Source organism: Aspergillus ambiguus, assembly GCF_047715705.1.
Source record: "Aspergillus ambiguus strain CBS 117.58 unplaced genomic scaffold BDV59scaffold_14, whole genome shotgun sequence".
Classification (NCBI taxonomy): Eukaryota; Fungi; Ascomycota; class Eurotiomycetes; order Eurotiales; family Aspergillaceae; genus Aspergillus; species Aspergillus ambiguus.
Window position 1 is genome coordinate 283,292 of NW_027395527.1, and position 23,336 is coordinate 306,627.

The following is a 23,336-nucleotide window of genomic DNA, read 5'->3' on the forward strand; positions in this document are numbered from 1 at the left end:
ATGCTCTGGCAGATCAAGGAATTTCACAATCACTAGGCTTTCCGCCCCCTGCTGCCCACCATGTCGCCGCAACCCGCTTCACGAAGAAACGGCGTAGACGGCGATAGCCGCATGCCCATTGCCGTTGTGGGTATGTCCTGCCGTCTCTCAGGAATTGCCAGTAACCCGGAAAGGTTGTGGCAGATGCTGTCAAGAGGTCTGTCAGGGTGGTCAAATAATGCAAGCAGCCGCTTTCGAATGGACGCGTTCTGGCACCCGCAGGCTAGTTTCCCCGGATCGGTGAGCAATGCCCCCATAGCGATAATACTAGCCTCATCCCACTAACAAGAATCATTCGTAGTTCGATACACGTGGGTTCCATTTGATCAAGCAAGACCCGGCATTATTCGACAATGCATTCTTTGGAATCAACAATATTGAGGCAAAAGCCATCGATCCGCAGCAAAGACTGCTGCTTGAAGTTGCGTACGAAGCATTTGAGAATGCGGGATTCCCCATGGAGAACCTTGAGGGCTCAGATACAGGGGTGTACTGCGCAGTCTCAACCCACGACTACGATAAGATTCTGGGACGGGATCCAGAGTTATCCCCAGGGTAAGATCTGCATGCAGCGAGGGCTTCTCTGAGATATTGACATTTGAAAAGCTACCGATTTACCGGAACTGGAATTGCATTCGTTTCCAATCGCATTTCGTATATTTTTGATTTGCATGGGCCAAGCTTCACTCTTGATACAGGATGTTCGGGTGGACTTGTTGCAGTCCACGAAGCTTGCAAAGCCATCGCTGCTGGAGAGGTAACTCAGGCATTAGTGGGTGGCACAAACTTGATTCTCGACCCAGACCAGGTCACTGCCATGTCTTCGATGCAGTAAGTTCTCTTCTGTCGTAAATTCAAGACAGCTGACATATGTCATACAATAGATTTCTTTCTCCTCAAGGTCGCTGCTATTCTTTTGATTCACGTGCCAATGGGTACGGAAGAGGAGAAGGAGTTGCTGCTATCATGCTGAAGAGATTAGACGTGGCTCTGAGGGACAATGATCCGATTCGGGCCATAATTCGCGGTAGCAATGTTTGCTCGGACGGACGGACTCCTGGGGTAACGATGCCATCTTGCGATATTCAGGCCAAGATGATTCGAAGAGCCTACGATCAGGCGGGTATAAGTCCAATCGACACCACTTATGTGGAAGCACATGGTTAGTTACTGGCTAAAATAGTTCGATGCAGATGATACTCACACATCAAACAGGAACCGGAACTACGGTTGGAGACAAGATCGAGGCCACTGCTCTGAATGAGAGCTTCTGCAAGGGGAGGCAGAAAGAAAACACGCTGTTCATCGGAAGCGCAAAATCTAACCTGGGTCATACTGAGAGCGTTGCCGGATTGGTGGGCCTGATCAAGACCGTATTGATACTTGAAAAGAAGATGATACCCCCCAACGCTACGTTCATAAAACCGAGTAGCAAGGTTCCATTGGAAGCCTGGGGCATGGAAGTACGTTGTCATATACTTACAAAAGCTTCTTTAACACCGTGTCAACCGAAACTAACGTCGTTCGTGTAGGTGCCGAAAAAGATGCTGAACTGGCCACAAAATGCTCCCCGCCGTGCTTCAGTGAACAGCTTCGGTTATGGAGGGACGAATGCCCATGTTATCCTGGAGGCAACCGACGAATATCTCGACGATACAATACACGAACGCTCCCTGTGTGTTGAAAATTGCACCAGTGAAATCAACGGAGTGTCACCAGATATAGCTCCAAAAGTCGCTGACACGTGTAGGCACGTAACGGTAAGGACCGCAGTTGCTCCAGACCAAAGCAGGATGGAAGGGAGGACGCAAGTCAATGGCCACTCGCTTCATCAGACGTCCTTGAGCCATTCAACGGCGATAAACAGCTCGAAAGCCCGTCTCTTCCCATTCTCACACAGTCATGAAGGAGGGGTTGCGAAACTGGCTGCTAACTTCAAACGGTTTATTTCAGACAACCTACTTGATACTGATGAATCTATGGACAGTCTGGCTTTCACACTCTCTCATCGGCGATCTTTCCTGGAATTCCGCTTCTGTGTCACTGCATGCTCTCGTGACGAACTTGTGGAAGAGCTAGAGAAGATAGCTATGGGCTCAGATAGGCTACAAAGATACGATAGGGAGCTAAAGTTATGCTTTGCTTTCACAGGTATGGCAGTGGAAACTATGTAGGAAACATTTACACGCATAATAGGGCTAAATCAAACTTAGGTCAGGGTGCTCAATGGGCAGGAATGGGTCGCCAGTTGCTGGTCACATACCCTGTATTTGCCAAGTCAATGGAGCAATCAGAGAATCACCTTATCCGCCTCGGGGCTAGCTGGCGACTTCTCGCTGAGTTGGGTAAACCAAAAGAGGCTTCTCGAATCAACGAAGCTACCTTGTCTCAACCTTGCTGCACAGCAATCCAGATTGCACTCGTGGACTTGCTCAAGTCTTGGGGCATACGGCCCGCCATAGTGTGCGGACACTCAAGCGGAGAAATCGCAGCAGCGTACGCGGCCGGTATACTTACAGCGGAAGATTGTTTGAAAGTTGCATATTTTCGTGGCCATTCGGTGAAGCTACTAAAAGAGCAGAATCCGACCCTTTCCGGCGGCATGCTTGCTGTTGGACTTTCTGCAAGCGAGGCCCAAGAATATATCGATGATGACATCACTTCTGGGAAGGTCGTGGTAGCTTGCATCAACAGTCCGTCAAGTGTCACTCTGTCTGGAGACGAAGCAGCCTTGAACAACATTCAAGCAAAGCTTGCTGCAAGAGATGTTTTCCACCGCAAGCTGGTTGTGGGGGTGGCGTATCACTCCTATCATATGGAAATTATCCTGGAAGAATACCTGCACGCCATACAAGACATCAAACCTCCACAATGTGAGCGGCATATTCAAATGGTTTCTTCTGTCACGGGACAGGCTATTCAAGGCGAAGAGCTGGATGCGGCGTACTGGGGCACAAATCTGACATCTCCCGTCCTCTTCGACGGTGCTCTTACGGAAGTCCTTCGCACTGTGCAAGCCGACCAAGAGCAAAGTAGTTCTCTTGCGGTTGTGGAGGTCGGCCCTCATTCTGCACTTGGAGGACCGATTAAACAGATCATTAAGGCATCAAAGCTCCCGGGATCAATCACATATCACTCAGTGCTCTCGCGGAATCAAGATACAAGTAGGACCGCGATAGGTCTAGCCGGAGATCTCTTCAGTAAGGGAGCCACCGTCAACCTTAGGGAAGTAAATGATCCTCATGGCAGTGCAAAAAAAAATGTCTTGACAAACCTGCCAACATACAACTGGCATCATAACACAGCTCACTGGGTCGAGTCCCGCAGGAGTGTTAAATATCGGCATAGAATCTTCCCTAGGCATGACCTTTTCGGAGTACCTAGCATCGACAGTGTGCCCACTGAACCCACATGGCGCAACTATATACGTCTTGAGGAATTACCTTGGCTCAAGGGACATTGCATTGGAGGTGAAATTGTTTTCCCTGCTGCCGGTTATATTGCCATGGTTTTGGAAGCTCTGAAGCAACAAGTCCTTTGTGACGGAAACAACTGGAAGAACATGCGTGTCAAATTCCGCCAAGTCAATGTCGGTCGAGCGCTCTTGGTTCCGGATAGTTCTGTGGGAGTAGAGACAGTAACATCCATTCGACCTTACACGTACACAGCACGAGAATCGTCGGCTTCATGGAAGGAGTTTCGAATTTTCTCGGTGTCGACCAACGGAGAATCAACAGAGCATAGCCGGGGTCTAGTGGCTGCTATCAATCCTTCGCCTAACGAACAACAGCGGAGTATGACGGATCTTGAATCTCTTGAGTTCATTGAAGAAGCCTCCAAGAGCAGTCGCGTGATGCTGAGCCCGACGCAGTTATACAAAGAGCTCAGAGGCCTGGGCATCGAATACAGCGGCCCGTTCGAAAGCCAAGAACAAATTCGAGCATCCGAATCTGGATCGACCTGTCGAATCAAGGTCCCAAATGTTAAGGCTATTATGCCTTCGAATCATCAGCAACCTCATTGTGTCCACCCAGCAACATTAGATCTCTGCTTCCAAGCTGTCTTCTCGGCCATGAAAGTTGGAGACAACCTTCGGGGTACGATAGTCCTCAGTGGAATCGATGATCTTGAAATTTGGAGTGAAATCCCGTCACAACCCGGGAAGGGCATGTCAATTGCAACATCTCTTCGGAGCCATGGTCATTCCAAATTCATTTCGGATTTAATTGTCTCCAGCTCCGAAAGTGACACGCCGGAGGTCTTCATAAAGGCGAAGGGGCTCACCTTCGCTAGGACAAGTGGACTCTCTCGACAGAATGCTACAGAGCGTCCGGTTGGTGAATCACTGTGCCATAGGTTGGAGTGGGCCCTTGACCCAACTTGCGCCAAACCTCAGAGTATCATCGAGCGTTGTGTTCCCGACTCATCTTATGAGTTAAAAACAGGAATCACCGGCATGTATGAGCAGTATTGCAGAGCTGTCATTGAGGACACGCTCACAAAGCTCTCTCCTGACGACGAAGGAAAGATCACTGGGCATCTTTTTCACTTACTCCGATGGATGAGATCAATAAGATCTGACAGCCACGAGTCACTTCGGATTGACAATGCACTTAACACCAAAATCAAGTCCCTCGGAATCCATGGCGAGGTTCTGGTTGACGTAGCAACTCAGCTGCCACATGTTCTTCGGAGGGAAGTTGATCCTCTGGCACTCCTTCTGGAGAAAGACCGTCTATACCGGCTTTACAAGTTCGAAAATGCCGACAGATGTCATGAGCAACTGGCCAAATATATCAAGCTTATGCAATTTAAGAATTCAAATCTCCGGATCCTTGAAATTGGGGCCGGAACGGCTAGTACGTCGATGCCGATTCTAGAAGCTCTTTACAACAGCGGCGTCTCAGGGAAGACCAGACGGGAGACATACACCTTCACTGATATTTCAACGGGCTTCTTCCAGAAAGCAGCAGAGAAGTTGGAGAAGTTCCAAGAGTCTCTAGAGTTTAAGAGGCTTGACATCGAAATCTCACCAAAGGAGCAGGGCTTTGAACTTGGCTCCTACGACTTAATAATTGCGTCCAATGTGTTGCATGCGACTTGTGATATCAATAACACGCTGGGAAACGTGAGGAGCCTACTGAAACCCAATGGTCAGCTTGCCCTGATGGAGATCACCGCTCCAAAGATTCACACTGGACTCATATTTGGCATGTTACCTGGATGGTGGCTTGGGATCGCTGACGGCCGGGTGAGCTCTCCGCTTCTCGGTTTATCTGACTGGCATGATAGGCTTAGATGCAGTGGATTCTCTGGAATTAATCTCCAGATGCAGGACTACGGCTCTGCTGAGGACCACGAGATAAGTGTCATAATTTCTTCAGCAACTAGTCACCCAGTGTCATTGGAGTTAGGTTTGCCAAACCCGATGGGAGGAGAATCCTCCGCTCCAGAGTGTGCTTCTCTGGAACTTAAGTCACGAATCTCCACCCCCCCAGCCGCCCAACAAGGCCCAATAGGAAGCCTTTCACAGACAATAGTTGTGATCAGTGGCAACCAAGAGGACGACAGCATTGCAGACCATATGATCAAACTATTAGCTTCTTCCAAGCCCAGCGTCCACATAAAGAAAAGCGCATTGGCTCAGGCGGAATTGTTTGACAACCAGCTAGCGGTGGTACTACTGGAGGCAGTAAGCCCATTCATTGCGACTTGCTCGAAGAGTGAGTGGGAAAAGGTGCAGTGCATACTTGCTAACGCTGGTGGCGTTTTATGGGTCACCTGTGGCGGTGTAGTTGAAAGCGCAAATCCTCTACAGTCGCTCATTGTCGGCCTCACGCGCTGCTTGCGATCAGAAAATCAGTCCGCCAAGGTCGTCACCCTAGATCTGGAGCCGAATCACGGATCAGGTCTCGAGGTTGCTGAGCAAATTATGACCGTGTTCGACCACGCATTCGGTTCATGTGCTCCGCAAACTTCTGCCTTGTTGGAATTTGAATACGCGGTCCGCAATGGTGAGGTTATTATTCCTCGCTTAATCAATGACAACCAAGTCGATGAATATGTCAAAGACAGCACGTCGACCTACCATCCGCAGAACCAGCAGAGTATCAACTCAGGTCGTGCTTTAAGCCTCAAAATCCATGAACCCGGACTTCTTAACTCACTCTACTGGGCCGATTCTGAGAGGCACTCGCGGAAGATCAGAGCAGAAGAAGTGCGGGTGGAGCTCCAATATGCCTCTCTCAACTTCAAGGATATAATGACCGCCATGGGCCAACTGGATGGTCACACAGCTATGCTGCTGGAAGGCAGCGGAAAGGTCGTTGAGGTTGGGGAAGCACTGTGCGACCAGTACGCTATTGGGGATTTGGTTTATGTAACCGATCTTCCAGACGGACTCGCAACAACAAGCGTCATTGACAAGTGGAATGTCCATAATCTGCCCAAGAAGCTATCCATGGAAGTTGCCACCGCCGTTTCAACTGTCTATGCGACAGCTTTGTATTCGCTGAGGAATGTCGCCAATCTCCAAGAAGGAGAGTCTATTTTGGTTCATTCCGGAGCTGGAGCAGTCGGCCAAGCTGCTATTTCCCTAGCTCAATACCTCAAAGCCGGTCATATATTTGTCACGGTAGGAAGCGCAGAGAAGAGAGAATTTATAAGAGAACATTTCCAGATCCCAGATGAAAACATATTCTCTAGCCGCGGTCTCGACTTCAGCGATCAGATTCTTCGTAAAACGAAGTATCATGGTGTCGATGTCGTTCTTAACTCACTCAGCGGTGATGCTTTGCAAGAGAGTTGCTCGCTCCTTGCACCATTTGGACGGTTTGTTGAGATTGGTAAGAAAGACCTTATCTCCAATGCGAGGCTCGAAATTGGATGTTTGGAAAAGAACGCCATGTTTGCTACTGTTGACTTGGCGCTGCTTGCGAAGAGGAAACCGGCTGTTTACCAAAACCTCTACCACACTGTCCTCGGTCTTGTCGGTCAGGGAAAGATCAAGATCCTGAGTCCTATAACGGTAAATGGACTCTCAGAACTAGAGGCTTCATTTAGGCTGATGCAGGCTGGGAAACATATGGGGAAACTGCTTCTCAGATTCGATACTGAGATGACGATTCCTGTAAGTGCCCTCTAATTTTCAGATATCTGTTTTCTTTACCCCATATTGTAAGAATTTTGCTGAATCTTGCTTGAAGGTTCAACCTCAACAACCACCGGCTCCCGAGTTAAAAAGAGATTGTTCCTACTTGGTGGTGGGAGGTGCTGGCGGGCTCGGTAGAGCTACTATCAAGCACTTGGCACGTCTCGGAGCAAAACAAATCATAACCTTGTCTCGATCTGGCCCTGACAGTCAACTTATGAGAGAGCTAGTGGAAGAGATGCGTGTTGGCGGGGTCAACCTTGTCGTATGCAAAGGCAGTGTTACGGACACCGTCGCAATTGCGTCAATCAAGGAGCAGTCCAGAGAATTTCCAATCAGAGGCATCATCCAAGGAGCTATGGTCCTCCAGGTAAGCCTCAGTCTCATGCCCGCGCCACGGAGGAGATGTTAACGAAAGCAGGATTCTAGGATGGATAATATGAGCTACGAGCAGTGGCGAGCTGCAATGGAACCGAAGGTTATGGGGACGATGAATTTGCACCAAGCGTTCGGAAATACTCTAGATTTCTTCATCCTCCTTTCAAGCGGTGCCGGAATCATTGGATCGTATGCTCAGGGTAACTACGCTGCTGGAAACACTTTCCAAGACTCTCTCGCTCGGCATAGGGCATCTCTCGGTCTACCAGCGCGGTCCATCGATGTTGGCGCCGTGGAAGAATATGGTTACACAGCAGAGAACCAAGATTCCATGGAATTTGTCATTCGCCAAGGGCTGCGGCCCTACAAGGCCAAGGAGTTCCTCGCCACAATCAGTGAGGCAATACGGAATCCCTTAGCATCCGATCCATCGGTAGCGCAGCTGCTCTGCGGTACAAGCAGAGCTGATCCAAATTCTTCAGCTAAAGAAGCATCTCTCCAACGTCCAGATCTCAAATTCTCGCACATGTGGACGAAACATAAGCACCAAGCATCGTCAAAGGCTGAGTCGAGACGATTCGATATTTCAGCAGCACTTGGATCGGCGACTACAGCGGATGAAGCTGAGAAAGCAACGCAAGTAGCAATCCGGATGAAACTTTCTTCTCTACTTGCACTGCCGGCGGATGAGTTACGCACTGATCGGTCAGTATCGAGCTATGGAATAGACTCTCTTATTGCGGTGGAACTTCGCAATTGGATTTTGACAAAACTCGAGGCCCATGTTCAAATATTCGAGCTGATGAGTTCGATAACCTTTGCCGAGCTGTCGAACATGATCGCTAGAAGATCTCGACTGGTGGCGCCCGGTTTTTTCGGTGAGGACAAATAGATTATTGGTGAGGTAAGGAGCTCTTAGGTTCGAATTTGATCTTGGGAGAAAAGATGGGGAACGGTGCTGTGTATAGAAAAAAAGTATAGACTCAATTTAAGACATGTGGCCTTTATGGCTATTCGGGGTATATGGAAGGGTGCTGGTTGTGATACGCATTATCGCTTCCAACACTGTTTGCTCAAGTTGCTGATGTACTGAGAGTAGGTGTGCCCCAACATCGACTGCTGCTCCTGCCGTTGTCCAGAATGCTCCAGTGATGATCTGCGAAGGTGTTTCCTGGACAAAGGCGAGACATATACCTTGCCGGACACAACCAGACTGCCAGCCGTTTCACCGATTAACCGCGAATATGATGAAACAGGAAGTCTATCAAGCAATATATAGGAAGAGGACTTCATATGGGTAATTGTAGGTTACCGTTGACGATATCCTATCAGCAGAACTTAACTTAGATAATGCCGAATGACGATGTGGGAAAATTTATCAGATATCGTAGCATCAACAGCTCTATAGCCCTATACATATTCTACTATAGCGCAAAGTTACATACATCATTATTCATAAATATATACATGCGACCTCAAGTCCTAGGCGAGGCACCAGCCGTCGTTATGAGGTTCTAAGAGCTGGAGGAAGTTTTGTGCAAGCTGGCTGGTCGAGGCTTGCAACATCATTATAATGTTGGGCATGACTTTGATGTAGGCATCGTTTAGCCCGGGGTGGGATTGAGAGAATCGGGCACCGAGGAGGAGCAGGATGGGTGTTAAGGGGTGCATCTGCTAAATACTTAGCAATTCGGCTTTCCCCCTTGGTGGGCGCTGATAATTGGGGTGTTCGTTGGCTACTTTACCTGAAAGTGCTGGCCAAGTACAGAAACCAGGATAGCTATATCGGCCACGGAATCCAGTGATAACTGCTTGTGTTCCGAGCAGAGAGCTTGAGCGAGCTGCGCTCCTTGTGCATCGGTACCTAGTGGCCTGGATTCGATAAGGTCGTAGAGCATAAGCACGGCTATATGTGTTGCCAGTGTAGCAAATGCAATGATGGGATCCGGATATTCCAATGACGCATATATTCGCTGCATCTGGATGTGTTGCGCCAACAGCGTATTAAGGGAACGATGCCGACGGCAGAAGTCTTGACAAGGTCCATTTGGGGGTCTCTGTATATGTTCTAGGACCCGCCCACAGACGGTAGCTCCAATAACACATTCTGTAAACGACGACAGCTTATTGTGTGGCCATTCGGGATCGACGACCGGTATCATATCCGCCAGAAACATCATATCCGTGGAACGACCGCTTGCAAAGTTCGCCTCGGGGGCTGGCAGACGAGTACGGATCTGACAGAAAGTAAATACATGTCCTTCGCACGCAATATTGCTTAGGTAAACTCACCAGCCGTTCATCGAAGAACATGTGTAGTCCGTCGACCAGACTTGTGAAGCGGTCGATTGTATATGCAAGCCAGAAGGTCCGCCTCTTAGTTTCAATATCAATCCAGTCATCTTGGGCCAGCCCCTGAAGAGTGAGTTGTCCTTGATACTGTTCCAGTTGCATGGTTGGGGGTGTTTGGGGTGCATCGAGTTCGTACAATCTCATCATCTGGATCAAGCGAAAGGCTCTCCCGGCAGTCATCATACCCCGGTGGAAATCTTGGCATGTTAACTCGTAGATCGCAAGCAAGGTCCATGCCTGGGCCTGCTCGAGGGATATTTGGTGACAAGATTCCTCTGACTCGAGTTCATGCAGAAACTGTCTCGTCTTCTCGTATAGTCTGCGCCCGTCGACCTGGAACTGGCTGGAAAGTGATGAGGCCAATGTCCACATGGCATGCTGTAGACAGGTTCTCTGTTTGCTCTTATTTGGTTGTTTAGACCAAGAACGGTATCGGTGCGTTTGTACTATTGGCGCGAATGCATAAGCCCGATCGAAATAAAGCTGATCTCTATAAGAAGGATCAACACAACTGGCCGGTAAATATCCTCCAGTGTCAAGGCTTACAGGTCATTGTGCATCATGGGGGTTATTAGGGGATCGGCTCCCATAGGAACCTCGACCAACTCCGGAAGATTGTCCAATGAGGGAAGCGAGGGAAAGGGCGAGCTTGTATACGGAATGTCCAAACATTCCCAAGGTTCCATGGGGAACATGGGAAGTTGGAATTTCGTCGGTGTCGGCCATTGCTGGATATTACCAATTGGCTCAGGAGTTGTGCAGGTGGCAGTCTGGATTTCAATATTGCCTGTGCTGCTCGCACCGCTTCCACCTTCGTTGTCAGCGGTTCCCCCTTCCTGGAAGGGTGAGAAGACCCGAATCTCAGTAGTAGATGGTGTTTGTTGCTTTTCTAGCTGGGACTGAAGGTCCTCTGGCACGACACAACTTTGTCAGCCTAAGAGCCAGAAGTGGAAAGGAGGACGGGAATGATGCCGGGCAGTCCTTACCAATCTTTTTTTGTAGCGTCTTAAGATATCCCTTCTTTGGCCCTCTGGGGGGGCAGCTGTCTCGCACTACACAATTCAACCCGGCCGTGGCACAAGCCGTGCATTGCGGTTTTCCCCTATCACAGCGGATTCTTTTGCGTCGACATTCTTCACACTTGTCATCAACGTATCAGGGTCAAGTGTCTTGGAATGAGCGAAGGGGGTCACTTACAGCTAGCCCCGGTAGCTGTCGCTGCGGCTGCCCCGCCATGGCTGCTTTAGAGCAGGCTATGCTCTGTGCTCAGCCAAGAATAGTGCGACAGTCGCTCTTCTTTATAGGATGTTGATGCACTGAGCGAGAGTGTTCAGGAAGGAGTGTCAAGACGTCCGAGAGTATCCTTTGTAAGCCCTTGAAGTATGGTTGTCCTTGCAATTATGTCGATGCGAATTAAGTCCGCGTGGATAAGATTGGTTTATCTTGTGAGGTGCTGGAAAATGGAAGGATTCTGTGCAATACTCCACTGCTGGCCATTTAAGCCTACGCCTAGAGAGTCCGGTGCTTGGGGATGATGAACAAGACAGCCAAGTGTTCCTCTGGAGTTTAAGAGGTTTATATTGAACGTCGCCAACATCAAGGCTCTGGGTTTCGATCTTGGACCCCAAACCAGCCAAGAGATTCGAATCCAGTCATATCTCATCTTACGTATGATCTGTTGCAATAACTGAATTACCAAGGGTATTCTACAAAATACGAGCTCATGGGTCCTAAGCGAGTCTGCGGGTCTGTGGGCTACCCACATGTACTTGAAGAAGGAATATGGCGCAACGTGTAGTTTATATTCCAAGTGTTTTTATTTTGTTGAGAGCGCGGCTCAGTCATGGGGCGGATGTCATTGGGGGCCGTAGTTTCGCTATGGACCCGTGTCACTGGGCTGTGCCTTCAATTATTCATTGGTTAGGTGTAGGGGAACCGACAAGGCTGTTAATTATGCCAACAAGTCGCGGCAGGAACTTGGGTTATGACACAGCCAACATAAGGCGCACAGGGTGTTGGTTATGTCAACCCACGAAGGATTACGCTAATGCAAACCACGCCGCAGCACGGCAACTTGGCGAATACGCAACCACCAAGCCGCGGGATAAGCATCGTGTGAGCGATACGATCTATCGAAACCCTGACAAGAAGAACAGAAAGGGCCCGCAATGAATGCAACATACAGCGGATTTGGAGGGAACAAAGACAAACAACAGGGGTTTGAATGGGACCGTAAGATTTTATCTCCGTAATGGAGGTGACAGTGTGTCTGAGTGTTTGTGTATTAAACCAGAAACAGAAACCTAAGCGCTGTCTACTGTTCACAACAGCTATAACAACATGAAAATGGTGGAACCGGTCTTACTCGGTCTGTTCATAGGCCGTCGACTGCAAGGCACTCCTGGATCTGTGCAGTCTGGGCGAAAGCTTTTAACTAGATCAAGACTGATCTGCTACGTAATGTGTGTAATGGCTAGTATGCATGTGGATCACCCAGAATTGCTTCTATGTCACTACCCGTACTCAAATCAGCCTAGTGGGTAATTGGCTCTGGCGAAGGGTCAGAGTAAATGGAATTAAGTTCTCTTACTCGACCCAAGGACATCATCATGTCTCTTCATGAACTTGACCAGACAAGTTTTATTCTTTAGAGCAAGTAGAAATTGAAGGTATTCTAACGTACAGATGTATGGTTGTTGCGGACGTAGGTGGCTGTGCATTCCCGTGGCGGTGTCGAACAGCGTAACAAACAACCGCCGGTTTTGCATCCGGATCCAATTGTCCTGCACCAACAACCGCAATATCCTCTCTATCGTGGAGTAGCCGCCAGCAAGGACCAAGCTACCAAACCTACAACCCTCTACATGCATGAATAGAGTAATGCCAAGTATTGTTGTCATCGCTTGCTGTTGGTGATCACCAATTACATCGACTTGCCCCTATGCCATTTGCAAGACCCCACCCGTCTGGTGACAAGCCTCCAAGGTCATGAACCATGTCGACAACAGCCGGCAAGCGCAAGCGTGCAAAGAAGGCATGCATCCCTTGTCACCAGCGTAAGCGAAAATGTGACGGCGAGTATCCCTGTGGCACATGCACCACCTTCCACTATAGCTGCAGGTACGCGGCCGCCGACGAGGACACGACTGGCACGGCGGGAGGAGCCGGCCACACTGCAGATCTGGCCAAGCGCGTCATCCTCGATGGCGGTGGTAGTATGGCGAGCGGGGCCAGCCAGCCACATGCGGTGAGAGCCGCCCATGCGGGTGACGGCCCGTCGACGAAAGCACCTGGCATCTTCGACGAGCAAAAGTCCAGATACACCGGGGCGTCGGCGGCCATGGCCTTCCCGCATATCCTGGGCCTGGCTCTTGGCTCCGACAGCCCTCCCAAGATCAACTCGTTCGCTTATAACTTCGGGGTCCGCCCCGAGGAGGCCTCCAACGCCTATGGCTTCCTCGGGAAGCTTATCTCAGAGGATGAACTCGCCTTCTACTCGAACGTGTACTTTTCTGCAGTGGGCCCCATCGGCGACTACTTGGACCCAAGAATCTACGCCCAGCGGTGTCGGGACTATTATCATGGCTCCGGCAGCACCTCGGTCGCCTTTGGTGCCGTGGCGGCTGGCGTCGCTGCCTTGGGGTCGTTCCTATCCTCCACCAGATACCCGCGGGAGTCGAGCCTGGTGCAGTACGCTAAATCCATTCTCGATGATCCCGCCTCTACCCGTATGCCGGGCATTGACCACATCATCGCGTGGGGCGTGCGGGTATTCTATCTACGGACCACAACCCGCCCCAGTAGTGCCTGGGTGGCATCGTGCACGCTCATGCACATCTGCGAAATGGTAGGGCTGCACGAGGAAGAGAACATCAAAAGGATGGCGTCTGTCGCCGGCGCCGCCGTTGTCGGACATGATGCGGACCGGCTGAGGCGGATTTTCTGGGTCTCATGGGCCGGGCACCACATGCTGTCCTACGAGTACGATCGTTCTGCGGTAAGATTTGGCGCCGTGACCTGTGAGGCTATTATTCCGATCCAGGGGTCCGTGGCCGACCAGTTCGTGCAAATGGTCCAGATCATCCCGTCGCCCAACTCGCCGTTCCAGCTCGAATGTCAGCCGCCAGCGCCGCGGGAGGAGCTATTCGAGCGTCTCCGGGCATTGAGTAAACTCAACTTCACGCATCCTTTTCTGGTAGTGACCAAGGCGGACCTTGCATTTTGTTTCTATCGGCGCATCTATCAGCTCAAAGCAGGCATAACGGACGAGATCATTCAACTCGTCATCGATAGCGGTAACGATGCAGTCGAGGCGGCGGAGCAGCTAGCCAGCCAGGGCCGTCTATTTGGGAACGCGATAGGCAGCGTCTTCCAGTATGTTTGTGTCTTGATGGCCATCGACACGCCGACCGCCTCCGCTCATATCCCTGCTGCCTTTAAGGGGTTGGAAAATCTTACCCGGGCTGCAGACACAGTACTGACCCGTCAGGCATTGTCAATAGCGCGGCATCTTCTGAGCCTCAGTATAGCCAAGAAGCGAAGGGAGCTCACCCAGCTGGAAGCTGTCGAGACGGGCTACGAACCGTTTCAGCCGCAGCCGGAACCTGAGCCCAACGCCGCTTTGCCGGGCGTTGGCTGGGGTGTGGACTGGGATCAGTTCCTCGTTGAGCCATACCTATCCATTTTCGGCCCCGACATCCAGCTGTAGTAAGTAGCGTCTGGTGCAGGGGGCGGGGGGCTGTACAATGATTGAATCCACTCAGCGGCGATTCAACTCACCAAAAGCATAGCGTATACCTGGCGCGTGGCACTCGGGGATGGTCTAATTAAATTAATTATTGTAATCTATGTAAACTTACCATACATGAGGTTATCTAAACGATCTCGTCCCGCCTTTGGCTCTCCGTTTGGCTCTCTGGCTGCCCCTCCTTTTCCGATATCTTGGCCTGACGCCGCTCCACAAAACAGAAAACCAGAGCCACGGCTACACCCAAGCCTGAGAGACCGACAGCCATGTATAACGCGCCCCGGTATCCCTGTAGTATGTCCTTCCCGCCATCATTGACCTGTCCCTCCACCGTACCTGCAAGCCCGAGCCCCAGGGAGATGGAGTAGTTGACAAAGGTGTTGACCAGCGACGCGGCGAGGCCCTGGTGCTGCCGGGGGACAGCCCGACTTAAGATTATGGTGCCTGCGGGGAATGACATGTCCATACCCAAAGGCAGGACGATGAGACCCACGAAAGTCTGCGCCCAGTATATCTGGTGAACTGGCATAGTCGCGAAGATGATGCCTCCGATGAGGAAGAAGGTCATGGCAATGAGCATCACGGTCGACGTGCGAAAGTGAGTCAGGGCTAGACCCGTGGTAAGCGCGGCACATAGCCCGCTTATGGCGACGGGGGTGAATTGGGCGGAATTGAGCAGAGGGGTTTGGCCCCTCAGCACCTCGAGAATATTCCAGGTGTAGTAGACGACGATACCGAAGCTGGACCAGCCGGCGCTGATGCAGGCTAGAGTGAAGAGGGCTTCCATTCGCAGGACGCCGAATGGGATCAAAGGGTGCAGGCTTACCCTCTTCTCGACGAGGACGAAGACCCCAAAGATGAGGATACCGATAATCATGATGAAGTAGGTGTAAGGTGTCTGCCAGCCGACCACGGGGCCTTGGTTCCAGGCGAAGTTGAAGAGCACCAGAGCGGCCACGCCGGTGATGGAGCCGTAGATGTCGACACGCTGCCAGATACTGGGACCTCCAGGTTTTTTTGAGTTGCTCGGCACGGGGGTTGCGGGAATGGCCACGACGCCCAGGATGGCCAGCGAAAGGCACGTGAAAGACAGGACCCAATAGGCCCAAGGCCACCCAGCAAACTGGGACAGAAGGCTGGAGAAAACGGCGCCGAGCAGGAAGCCTCCGGGAGCAGTTGCACCGAACAGACTGAAGATCATGTTCTGGCGACGTCCCGGGTCGTAGCAGCGGCCGAGGATGGCTATGGCGTTGGGCAGCAAGAAAGCCGGGCCGATGCCCTGCATGGTGCGGCAGAAGATGAAGAAGCCATGGCCACTGTAGACAGTGCCGCCAGCGAGGGCAGACCAGAAAGCGAACCAGGCGTAGCCGCCAACGAAGAAGGACTTGTGGCCGAAGACATCGCCAAAGCGGCCTGCGATTAGGATGAAGGTGCCGACGGTGAGGGAATATCCCGCGGAGAACCAGCTTAGTTGACCAGGCTGGTCCTCGATGCCGAACGAGCGACCAATACTGCGTTGGGGCACAATGCTGAGGGCAAGACCGGCCTGGGTGAGGAGCTGGGAGGAGCAGATGACCGCGACGAAGAGCACTTCGCCGGCGATGGACTGGGGCCGTTCGACCTTGAAGTCAAAGGCTTCCGGCTGGTGGCCGTCGGTGGTGCTGTGGTGGACCAGAGGCTGACCTTCGGTGGTGTTGTCGTGGACCAGAGGTTGGCCTTCGGTGGTGTTGTCGTGGGCCAGATAATACTCATCATGCGAGGATGTCTGCACCAGTGTTGAAGAGGAGGCCTCGCCCAACGGCATATTTACTTTGCTTGAGAAGACAATTTTGTTGTTTACCAAGCACAACTGAGGGTTAATGGACGTGTTAGCCGAACTAGTAACACCACTCGTATAGGATCTGTTCGGCTGGTATGATGATGGCGTTGACGATTTTGTGCTTTGGATCTATGCGTCGACGAGCTGCCAGAGTAAATATCCAGATCGGCGAGGCTGAGCGCCTGCACAGGTCGTAAGGCTTAGATGCCACAAAGGAAATATGTAGATCTGCGAGGCTGTGCGTCCGCCCAAGTCCTAAGGCTTTAGCTGCCACAGAGTATATAATTAGATTTGCGAGGCTGAGCGTCTGCACAAGCTTTAAGGCTTTTTCTTAGCCCCATGGCGATTACTAACCAGGTCAGGACACCATAGACGTACTGTTCGGTCATACTGTCTTAACGCCTTCAACGTTGGGGGCATATATGCCTTAACGCCGGATCTGGTGCGGTGGAGTGCGGTGCGGTGCGGTGCGGCTATTGCGGAGTTACGCAGACGGGCCGCCGGCGGGCAGTGCCAGTGGGGGACAATGGGGCCGCATGTGCGGCTGCGGCGGCCGATGGACCGGTCGGAGAATAGTTCGTTGCTCGGAGTTTCCCACTCCGACCATGTACGACTAGGCTGAAATGAAGACTGGATTAGACGTGCGGTTCTGAAATGTATAAATGGACAGGAGGTCTCTGCTCCATGGAGGAATTCCCACATACAAACAAGTTGAAGCTCACACGGCGACAATAGCCATCATTCCTCGACGACCACTCTTGACCGCGATCGAAACAATTAATATTCACACAAGCCAAAATGCCCGAATACGCCAAAAACCAGCCCGCCGGCTTCAAAAACGCCATTGAGAGAGTCGCTGTTGTCGGTGTACGTATAGCCCCCAGCAGCACCACATACACCGAAACTAACAAACGCCCGTAGGCCGGAGGCACTGTTGGATCCCACCTCGTCAATGCTCTCATCAAAACCGGAAAACACACAGTTACGGCTCTCTCGCGCGAAGGTAGCAGCAACAAGCTCCCCGAGGGAGTCCGCGTTGCCCGAGTCAACTACGATGACGAGGCCAGCATTGTCGCTGCCCTCCAGGGCCAACAATTCTTCATCATCACAATGGCCCCCACCGCGCCCCGGGACACCCACAGCAAGCTCGTCCAGGCCGCCGCCAAGGCTGGTGTGCCCTACGTCATGCCCAACAGCTACGCTGGCGACATTGAGCAGATCAAACTCGGAGAGGACATCAAGCTAGGGCCCGTGGCCAAGGCTCACAGGGACGAGATTGAGCGGCTCGGCATGAAGTGGATCACAGTGTGCTGTGGGTTTTGGTACGATTACAGCCTAGCGGGCGGCGAGGCGCGCTTCGGGTTCGACTTTGACAAGCGGTCTCTCACCATCTACGACGATGGCAACACCAAGAACTCGTTATCAACCCTGTCGCAGGTTGGGCGCGCCGTGGCCAAGGTGCTGAGTCTCAAGCACCTGCCTGACGACGAAAACGACAAGAGTCTTACTGTGTCTGGGTGGCTGAACAAGGCCGTATACATCAAGAGCTTTGTGGTCAGCCAAAACGAGATATTCGAGAGCGTCAAGCGTGTTACGGGCACAAGTGACGCTGACTGGACGATTACCCATGAGGATACCAAGAAGCGATACCAAGATGGCCTCGCCATGGTCATGAGTGGTAACATGGCTGGTTTTGGTAAGCTGCTCTACGCGAGAGGATTTTACCCTGAGGATCCGAGTGACTGCTCGGCAAAGGCACAGAATGAGCTGCTTGGTTTGCCAGAGGAGAGCTTGGATGGGGCTACCCAAGCTGGGATAGACCTGGTCAAGGAACTGCAGAGTCGTCCTGAGCGTATGGCGTCATAGAACAGCATCTACAGACCTGTGCGGATGTAGGGCTTTTGACACGATTAGAAAAGGAAAAGAAAGAGAAATGAAATTTGAATTGAAAATTCGAACTTGCTTTTAAGCAGACGTGACTTATTGGTAGAGTTCTTAGAATTCTCAGGAAGGGATAAATTTTGAGGTCCTATACAAATGGAATCTCAATAGATAATTATGTCACTGCGTGTATCAGGAGAATTAGTATGTTAGTATATGGGAGTCAGCTTCAGGGGCCAGAAAAAACGATAATGTGGTTTTTTAGGATCGGCAGCAGTAAAATCCACGTATGCCCCTTGATAGAGCATATCTAACTAAATCGCTACATTATAGTAGTGCTCTTCATGACCACCTAAAGGTCATATCGCGATTTTAAATGACGCCACCAGTCACGAGCCATCCACTCATCAAAGGCAGTGATTTCCGTTGCGCTACCAGCCAGCATGATAAAGCTCGACACGCCTGAGGGAGTCCAGTCATAAAAGTCTAGTTCATCAATCACCCGAATTAGTCACTATTTCGGAAAGGATAGATTGAACATACCATCGAGGGCAAATGTATGGCCCATTTCATGCAGCACAATATGAATATTATCCGTGTTAAGGTTCTCCATGAAGTATTCCTGTCCAACACGCTGGCCCCAATCACCACCTGCGCCACCTTCAAAGCCATCCGTCAGCCAGAGGCTTTGATCTAGGTAGGTATCAGCACACATCATAGACATAATAGACGAATGTTACGGAAATAGTAAGAGGAAGGGAAAATCAACTATACGCACCATAATGACGGTCTACTCCAGCGGCACAGCTGCTATAGTCCCCATCTTGATGGAAGAACCTCCCACAGGAGGGATCGCACTCGGGGATTCCATCAGCGTCTGTGACAGTGTAGATGTCGATCCCTGAAGTATCCCCCTGGAGGAGCGACTTATCCCGGACCGCCCACCCAACAACATTAACATCCACCGAGCTGTATGGAAACCCGTCGAACCCGGCCAGCGCGGCGATCCACTTGTTGAATGACCGACGCACTGCCGTTTCGATACTTTGTCGCTGCACTTCCGTGACTGTTTCCGTCGAGTCCCAGCGCACGCAGTAATTAATTTTTCCCTTTCCTGCCATGACTTGGTCATATCCGTAGTTCGTGAAGCCCAGTGGATCGCTATATGTCGACATCTCTTGTTCCCAGACCTATCTCCATGGTCAGATAGGAACATCCACGTATGTGACCAGGCAAAATACTTCGCTGAGAGGAGTCACCAGATCCGACGGGGGACTCCAGGTCGTTACGTTTGCGCGCTTCATTGAACCCACCATAGGGGAGCGAGTAATGAGAGTGTTGGGGAACGGTGTGTCCTGTTGCTGGTGCAATGGAAATGCCAGTCCAAAACTGGCCAGCAGCTGGAACACGGCAAGGGTATAGAAGGGTTGCATCGTGTGGAGGATCTAGGGCAGTGTGGAAAAAATCAAGGATAGGTGTGAATATATATTAAGATATGATAGCATTGCATGTATTAGAGTATTGCGGACCTACGGAGTAGGTATATATACAACGGGTGATTACCCATCAGGAGGGAAGTATCAGTGTCACTATGGCTGCCAATTGCAAATACTGCAAGCGCGTTTTACGTGCCTGATCCTGAGACTCCAAAGCTGAATTTTCCACCAACGGAGGTGATGGGGGAGAACTCCGGGTTCACGATAAAACACCAAGCGGCTGCCAAGGACCCAGTCAGAGCTTGGCAGTATCAAAAATATTGCTGGAAGGTCTGTAGAGCCGACTGGATGGGGTACAGGTAGCTAATATGCATGTTCTGTCCACAGTCGCGCTTCTATTCAGCCCAATTGTTCGAAATGTTTGCGTCTGGTAATGACAGTATTTGGCCACTTTATCCGGAGAGCTGGCTGCCTGGAGGCCATTTAGCTATTAAGAGCAATGTATTGGATGATGGATAGGTAAAAATGAGGAGTTGAGAAAACGATTGCTTGTACAATGCGATGAAACGTTTTGTGTTAGCAGAACGGACACCGATAAGTGTCATTTGTTAGCCACCTGGACAGTGATGACATAGGTCCATACCTAGGTGCATCACTGTCGCATGTTTCATACCATTAAAAGTATAAAGCGCGATGGAAATTGGGCCCAGATAATCTGGGATTGACGTCTAGAATCCCTATTGAAATGCAAGCTGTCAAACTGAGCACTGGTGTGGCCACAGCTAGAAGCTCAAGGAAACAAGCCGCACTACCATGGTTTACCTATACCTTTCGGTATATTGCCATACCCATATGATGGTGGTGGCTGAATTTGACCCAAGGGAACCATGCGGGGTCTCCAAACACCCAACAAAGGGCTGACACTCTGGAACAAGGAATTGCCCCCAAGTCGAGGCTTCGCCTGGGGTAATGCACGAGACACTCTATTCGGTACTCGCGTGTCTACCAGAATATTATGTCCATGTGACTGTCGTCATGAATCACCACATAACGGTTCAACTCATCGTTTTAAGCTATACACCCTGTATATAAAGGAGAACCAGGAAACGTTTCCCGAGTGTTCATCCGAAAGGATTCCACCAATACCATTCTTGACAATTGAATTGCAATATTTCCCATCGTAAAAATGTCGCCCTTGAAGATGCCTAGCTGGAAACGAAGCACCCATTTGCAGAATGCGCCTCCTGTGAGCGAGCGAAGCTCTCAGGATCAAATAGCGCCTACCGGAGAGGCGGTAGTGGACTCGCGCATACCTCTCTTGACTTGGCGGTCTTTTGTGATGGGTATATTTGTATCTATGGGAGGGTTCTGCTTCGGCTACGATACTGGTCAGATATCTGGGTTTTTGGAAATGAAGGACTTCCTACAACGATATGGCCAGCTCGCTGATGATGGGACGTACTACTTCTCGAATGCTCGATCGGGCCTCATCGTTGCTTTAGTACGTGCCTTCTACAAACATCTGTTCCTTCCGTCCGCTCGCAGACTCCATGTTTTTATACTCATAAGTTCTGACTGTTCTAAGCTGTCTGTTGGCACCTTAATTGGTGCGCTCATTGCCGCTCCAATAGCCGATCGCATCGGTCGAAAATGGTCCATCACATGGTGGTGTCTTATGCTCTGTGTTGGAATAACTATTCAGATCTCATCTCCCTCCGGGAAGTGGTATCAGGTAGCCATGGGCCGATGGGTCGCCGGTCTTGGGGTAGGTGCTCTTTCACTACTGGTGCCAATGTACCAGGCGGAATCCGGCCCCAGGCATATTCGGGGTTCGTTGGTCAGGTAAGGACTTCGCAAGCACTATATTGACCAAGGAATGAATTGACGATCGAAAAGCACTTATCAATTATTCATTACATTGGGTATCTTTGTTGCCAATTGCATCAACTTTGGGACAGAGGACCGGAATGACACTGGGTCATGGCGCATTCCCATGGGAATCACCTATCTTTGGGCTATTATTTTGGGTGGCGGGATGGTGTTCTTCCCTGAAAGCCCCAGGTACGACTACAGGCATGGGAAAGTTGATCACGCCATTTCAACCATCTCCAAGATGTACGGAGTCCCTAAAAACCATCGCGCACTCAAGATAGAGTTCGACGAGATTCGGCAGAAATATGAAGAAGAACAAGCACGGGGCCAGGTCACTTGGGTTCATCTGTTCAGAGCGCCTCGCATGGCCTATCGAGTGGCTGTTGGGGTCGCTCTACAAGCCCTGCAACAACTCACGGGAGCGAATTACTTCTTCTACTACGGCACCACGATCTTCAAGGGCGCCGGTATAGAAAACAGCTATGTCACCCAGATGATTCTCGGTGGAGTTAATTTTGGCACCACGTTCTTGGGTTTGTACCTGATTGAGAACTACGGCCGACGTCGTTCACTCATAGCGGGAGCGCTATGGATGTTTGTCTGTTTCATGGTATTCGCGTCTGTTGGCCACTTTCTGCTTGATAAGGAGCATCCCGAATTGACCAAGACCCCGGGAGTTGTTATGGTTGTCTTTGCATGCCTCTTCATTCTCGGGTTTGCTAGCACCTGGGGTCCCATGGTGTGGACCATTATAGCCGAGCTATATCCGTCAGAGTACCGAGCGCGTGCGATGTCCCTTGCAACTGCGTCTAACTGGCTGTGGAACTTTCTCCTGGCCTTCTTCACACCTTTCATCACCAGCGCTATTGATTTCCGCCTGGGGTATGTTTTTGCAGGGTGCCTTTTCCTCGCGGCTGGTCTTGTATATGTTGCCGTCATTGAAGGCCGAGGTCGCACATTGGAAGAAATCGACACCATGTACGTCATGAAGGTGCCGCCATGGAAAAGTTCCAGGTACGTGTTCCCTGAGACAGCCCTGGGGCACGAGAAACAAGAGCCATCGGCGTCTCATATCGATCCGAGCGGGCACCCCGATTTGGCTAGCAACGAGAGAGGTGCAGTGGTTTGATGAGTATATTATTACATTGTACGATTAGTGGATTTTCCTAAATAGTTTACTTTCGTTCTTGGCAATTTAACGTGATGCATCAATATCTTTGTGTAAAGGCATTTCGCTCCAAATAAGCTGTAGTACCATGTAGGCGATCCCGTGACCGATAAAGGAGCTTGGGCCACTTCCGCAAAAGCTTCATTTTTCTCCCGATCTGGTAACCCTCCCTCGACGGATCATTGCCATTGACTCGTTGGATCGTCCTATTGCGCGCAAAATTCTTCTGGGAACGATACCAATCGCTAGAATCTTTCTAACACTCGGAAATCTTCTCCGATTGCTGGAGGCGTCGCAAGGGCCTGAATGAGCGCCCCCGAAAAATCCATCGATTCTATGATTCGTGTACTTTTGATCATCAAAAGGACCATTTCAAGTGAGCTACATGCTTGTCCAACCTCCCATTCCTGCCCACATGCAGGTTGCATTCATCAATCGGTCAGATGACAGGAGGTGATGATGAATCAACCTCGCCCCTCGACGCAGGAGCTTCT

The 23,336-nt window shown here is 50.8% G+C and overlaps 7 protein-coding genes across 7 annotated transcripts; 4 read left to right on the top strand and 3 right to left on the bottom strand.

Moving 5' to 3' along the window:
- Nucleotides 1-60: 60 nt before the first annotated feature.
- Nucleotides 61-8,459, top strand: BDV59DRAFT_207648 (type I polyketide synthase; the record flags this gene model as incomplete). Its single annotated transcript, XM_073695040.1, has 12 exons — nucleotides 61-279; nucleotides 341-594; nucleotides 646-870; nucleotides 924-1,201; nucleotides 1,255-1,502; nucleotides 1,572-1,714; nucleotides 1,832-2,190; nucleotides 2,253-5,453; nucleotides 5,538-5,694; nucleotides 5,737-7,168; nucleotides 7,245-7,559; nucleotides 7,611-8,459. 12 exons carry the CDS (start codon nucleotides 61-63, stop codon nucleotides 8,457-8,459), a joined length of 7,680 nt encoding a protein of 2,559 aa, XP_073548303.1.
- An 844-nt stretch (nucleotides 8,460-9,303) lies between these two features.
- Nucleotides 9,304-11,155, bottom strand: BDV59DRAFT_207649 (uncharacterized protein; the record flags this gene model as incomplete). Its single annotated transcript, XM_073695041.1, has 5 exons — nucleotides 9,304-9,804; nucleotides 9,860-10,409; nucleotides 10,466-10,829; nucleotides 10,906-11,059; nucleotides 11,117-11,155. The coding sequence occupies 5 exons, from the start codon at nucleotides 11,153-11,155 to the stop codon at nucleotides 9,304-9,306; spliced, it is 1,608 nt and encodes a 535-aa protein (XP_073548304.1).
- Nucleotides 11,156-12,711: 1,556 nt separating this feature from the next.
- On the top strand, nucleotides 12,712-14,727 carry BDV59DRAFT_177576 (putative C6 transcription factor). The gene has a single exon (XM_073689635.1). It carries the CDS (start codon nucleotides 12,915-12,917, stop codon nucleotides 14,625-14,627), a length of 1,713 nt encoding a protein of 570 aa, XP_073548305.1. The 5' UTR covers nucleotides 12,712-12,914; the 3' UTR covers nucleotides 14,628-14,727.
- Nucleotides 14,728-14,793: 66 nt separating this feature from the next.
- Nucleotides 14,794-16,470, bottom strand: BDV59DRAFT_201729 (MFS transporter; the record flags this gene model as incomplete). Its single annotated transcript, XM_073693875.1, has 1 exon — nucleotides 14,794-16,470. One exon carries the CDS (start codon nucleotides 16,468-16,470, stop codon nucleotides 14,794-14,796), a length of 1,677 nt encoding a protein of 558 aa, XP_073548306.1.
- A 639-nt stretch (nucleotides 16,471-17,109) lies between these two features.
- On the top strand, nucleotides 17,110-18,598 carry BDV59DRAFT_177579 (aromatic alcohol reductase). Its single transcript, XM_073689636.1, has 3 exons — nucleotides 17,110-17,158; nucleotides 17,221-17,352; nucleotides 17,407-18,598. The coding sequence occupies exons 2-3, from the start codon at nucleotides 17,284-17,286 to the stop codon at nucleotides 18,349-18,351; spliced, it is 1,014 nt and encodes a 337-aa protein (XP_073548307.1). The 5' UTR covers nucleotides 17,110-17,158; nucleotides 17,221-17,283; the 3' UTR covers nucleotides 18,352-18,598.
- Nucleotides 18,599-18,718: 120 nt separating this feature from the next.
- On the bottom strand, nucleotides 18,719-19,799 carry BDV59DRAFT_201731 (uncharacterized protein; the record flags this gene model as incomplete). The annotated part of the gene is made up of 4 exons (XM_073693876.1): nucleotides 18,719-18,852; nucleotides 18,910-19,059; nucleotides 19,145-19,556; nucleotides 19,608-19,799. The coding sequence occupies 4 exons, from the start codon at nucleotides 19,797-19,799 to the stop codon at nucleotides 18,719-18,721; spliced, it is 888 nt and encodes a 295-aa protein (XP_073548308.1).
- Nucleotides 19,800-21,003: 1,204 nt separating this feature from the next.
- On the top strand, nucleotides 21,004-22,803 carry BDV59DRAFT_207652 (sugar porter family MFS transporter; the record flags this gene model as incomplete). The annotated part of the gene is made up of 3 exons (XM_073695042.1): nucleotides 21,004-21,303; nucleotides 21,388-21,644; nucleotides 21,699-22,803. 3 exons carry the CDS (start codon nucleotides 21,004-21,006, stop codon nucleotides 22,801-22,803), a joined length of 1,662 nt encoding a protein of 553 aa, XP_073548309.1.
- Nucleotides 22,804-23,336: the final 533 nt, after the last annotated feature.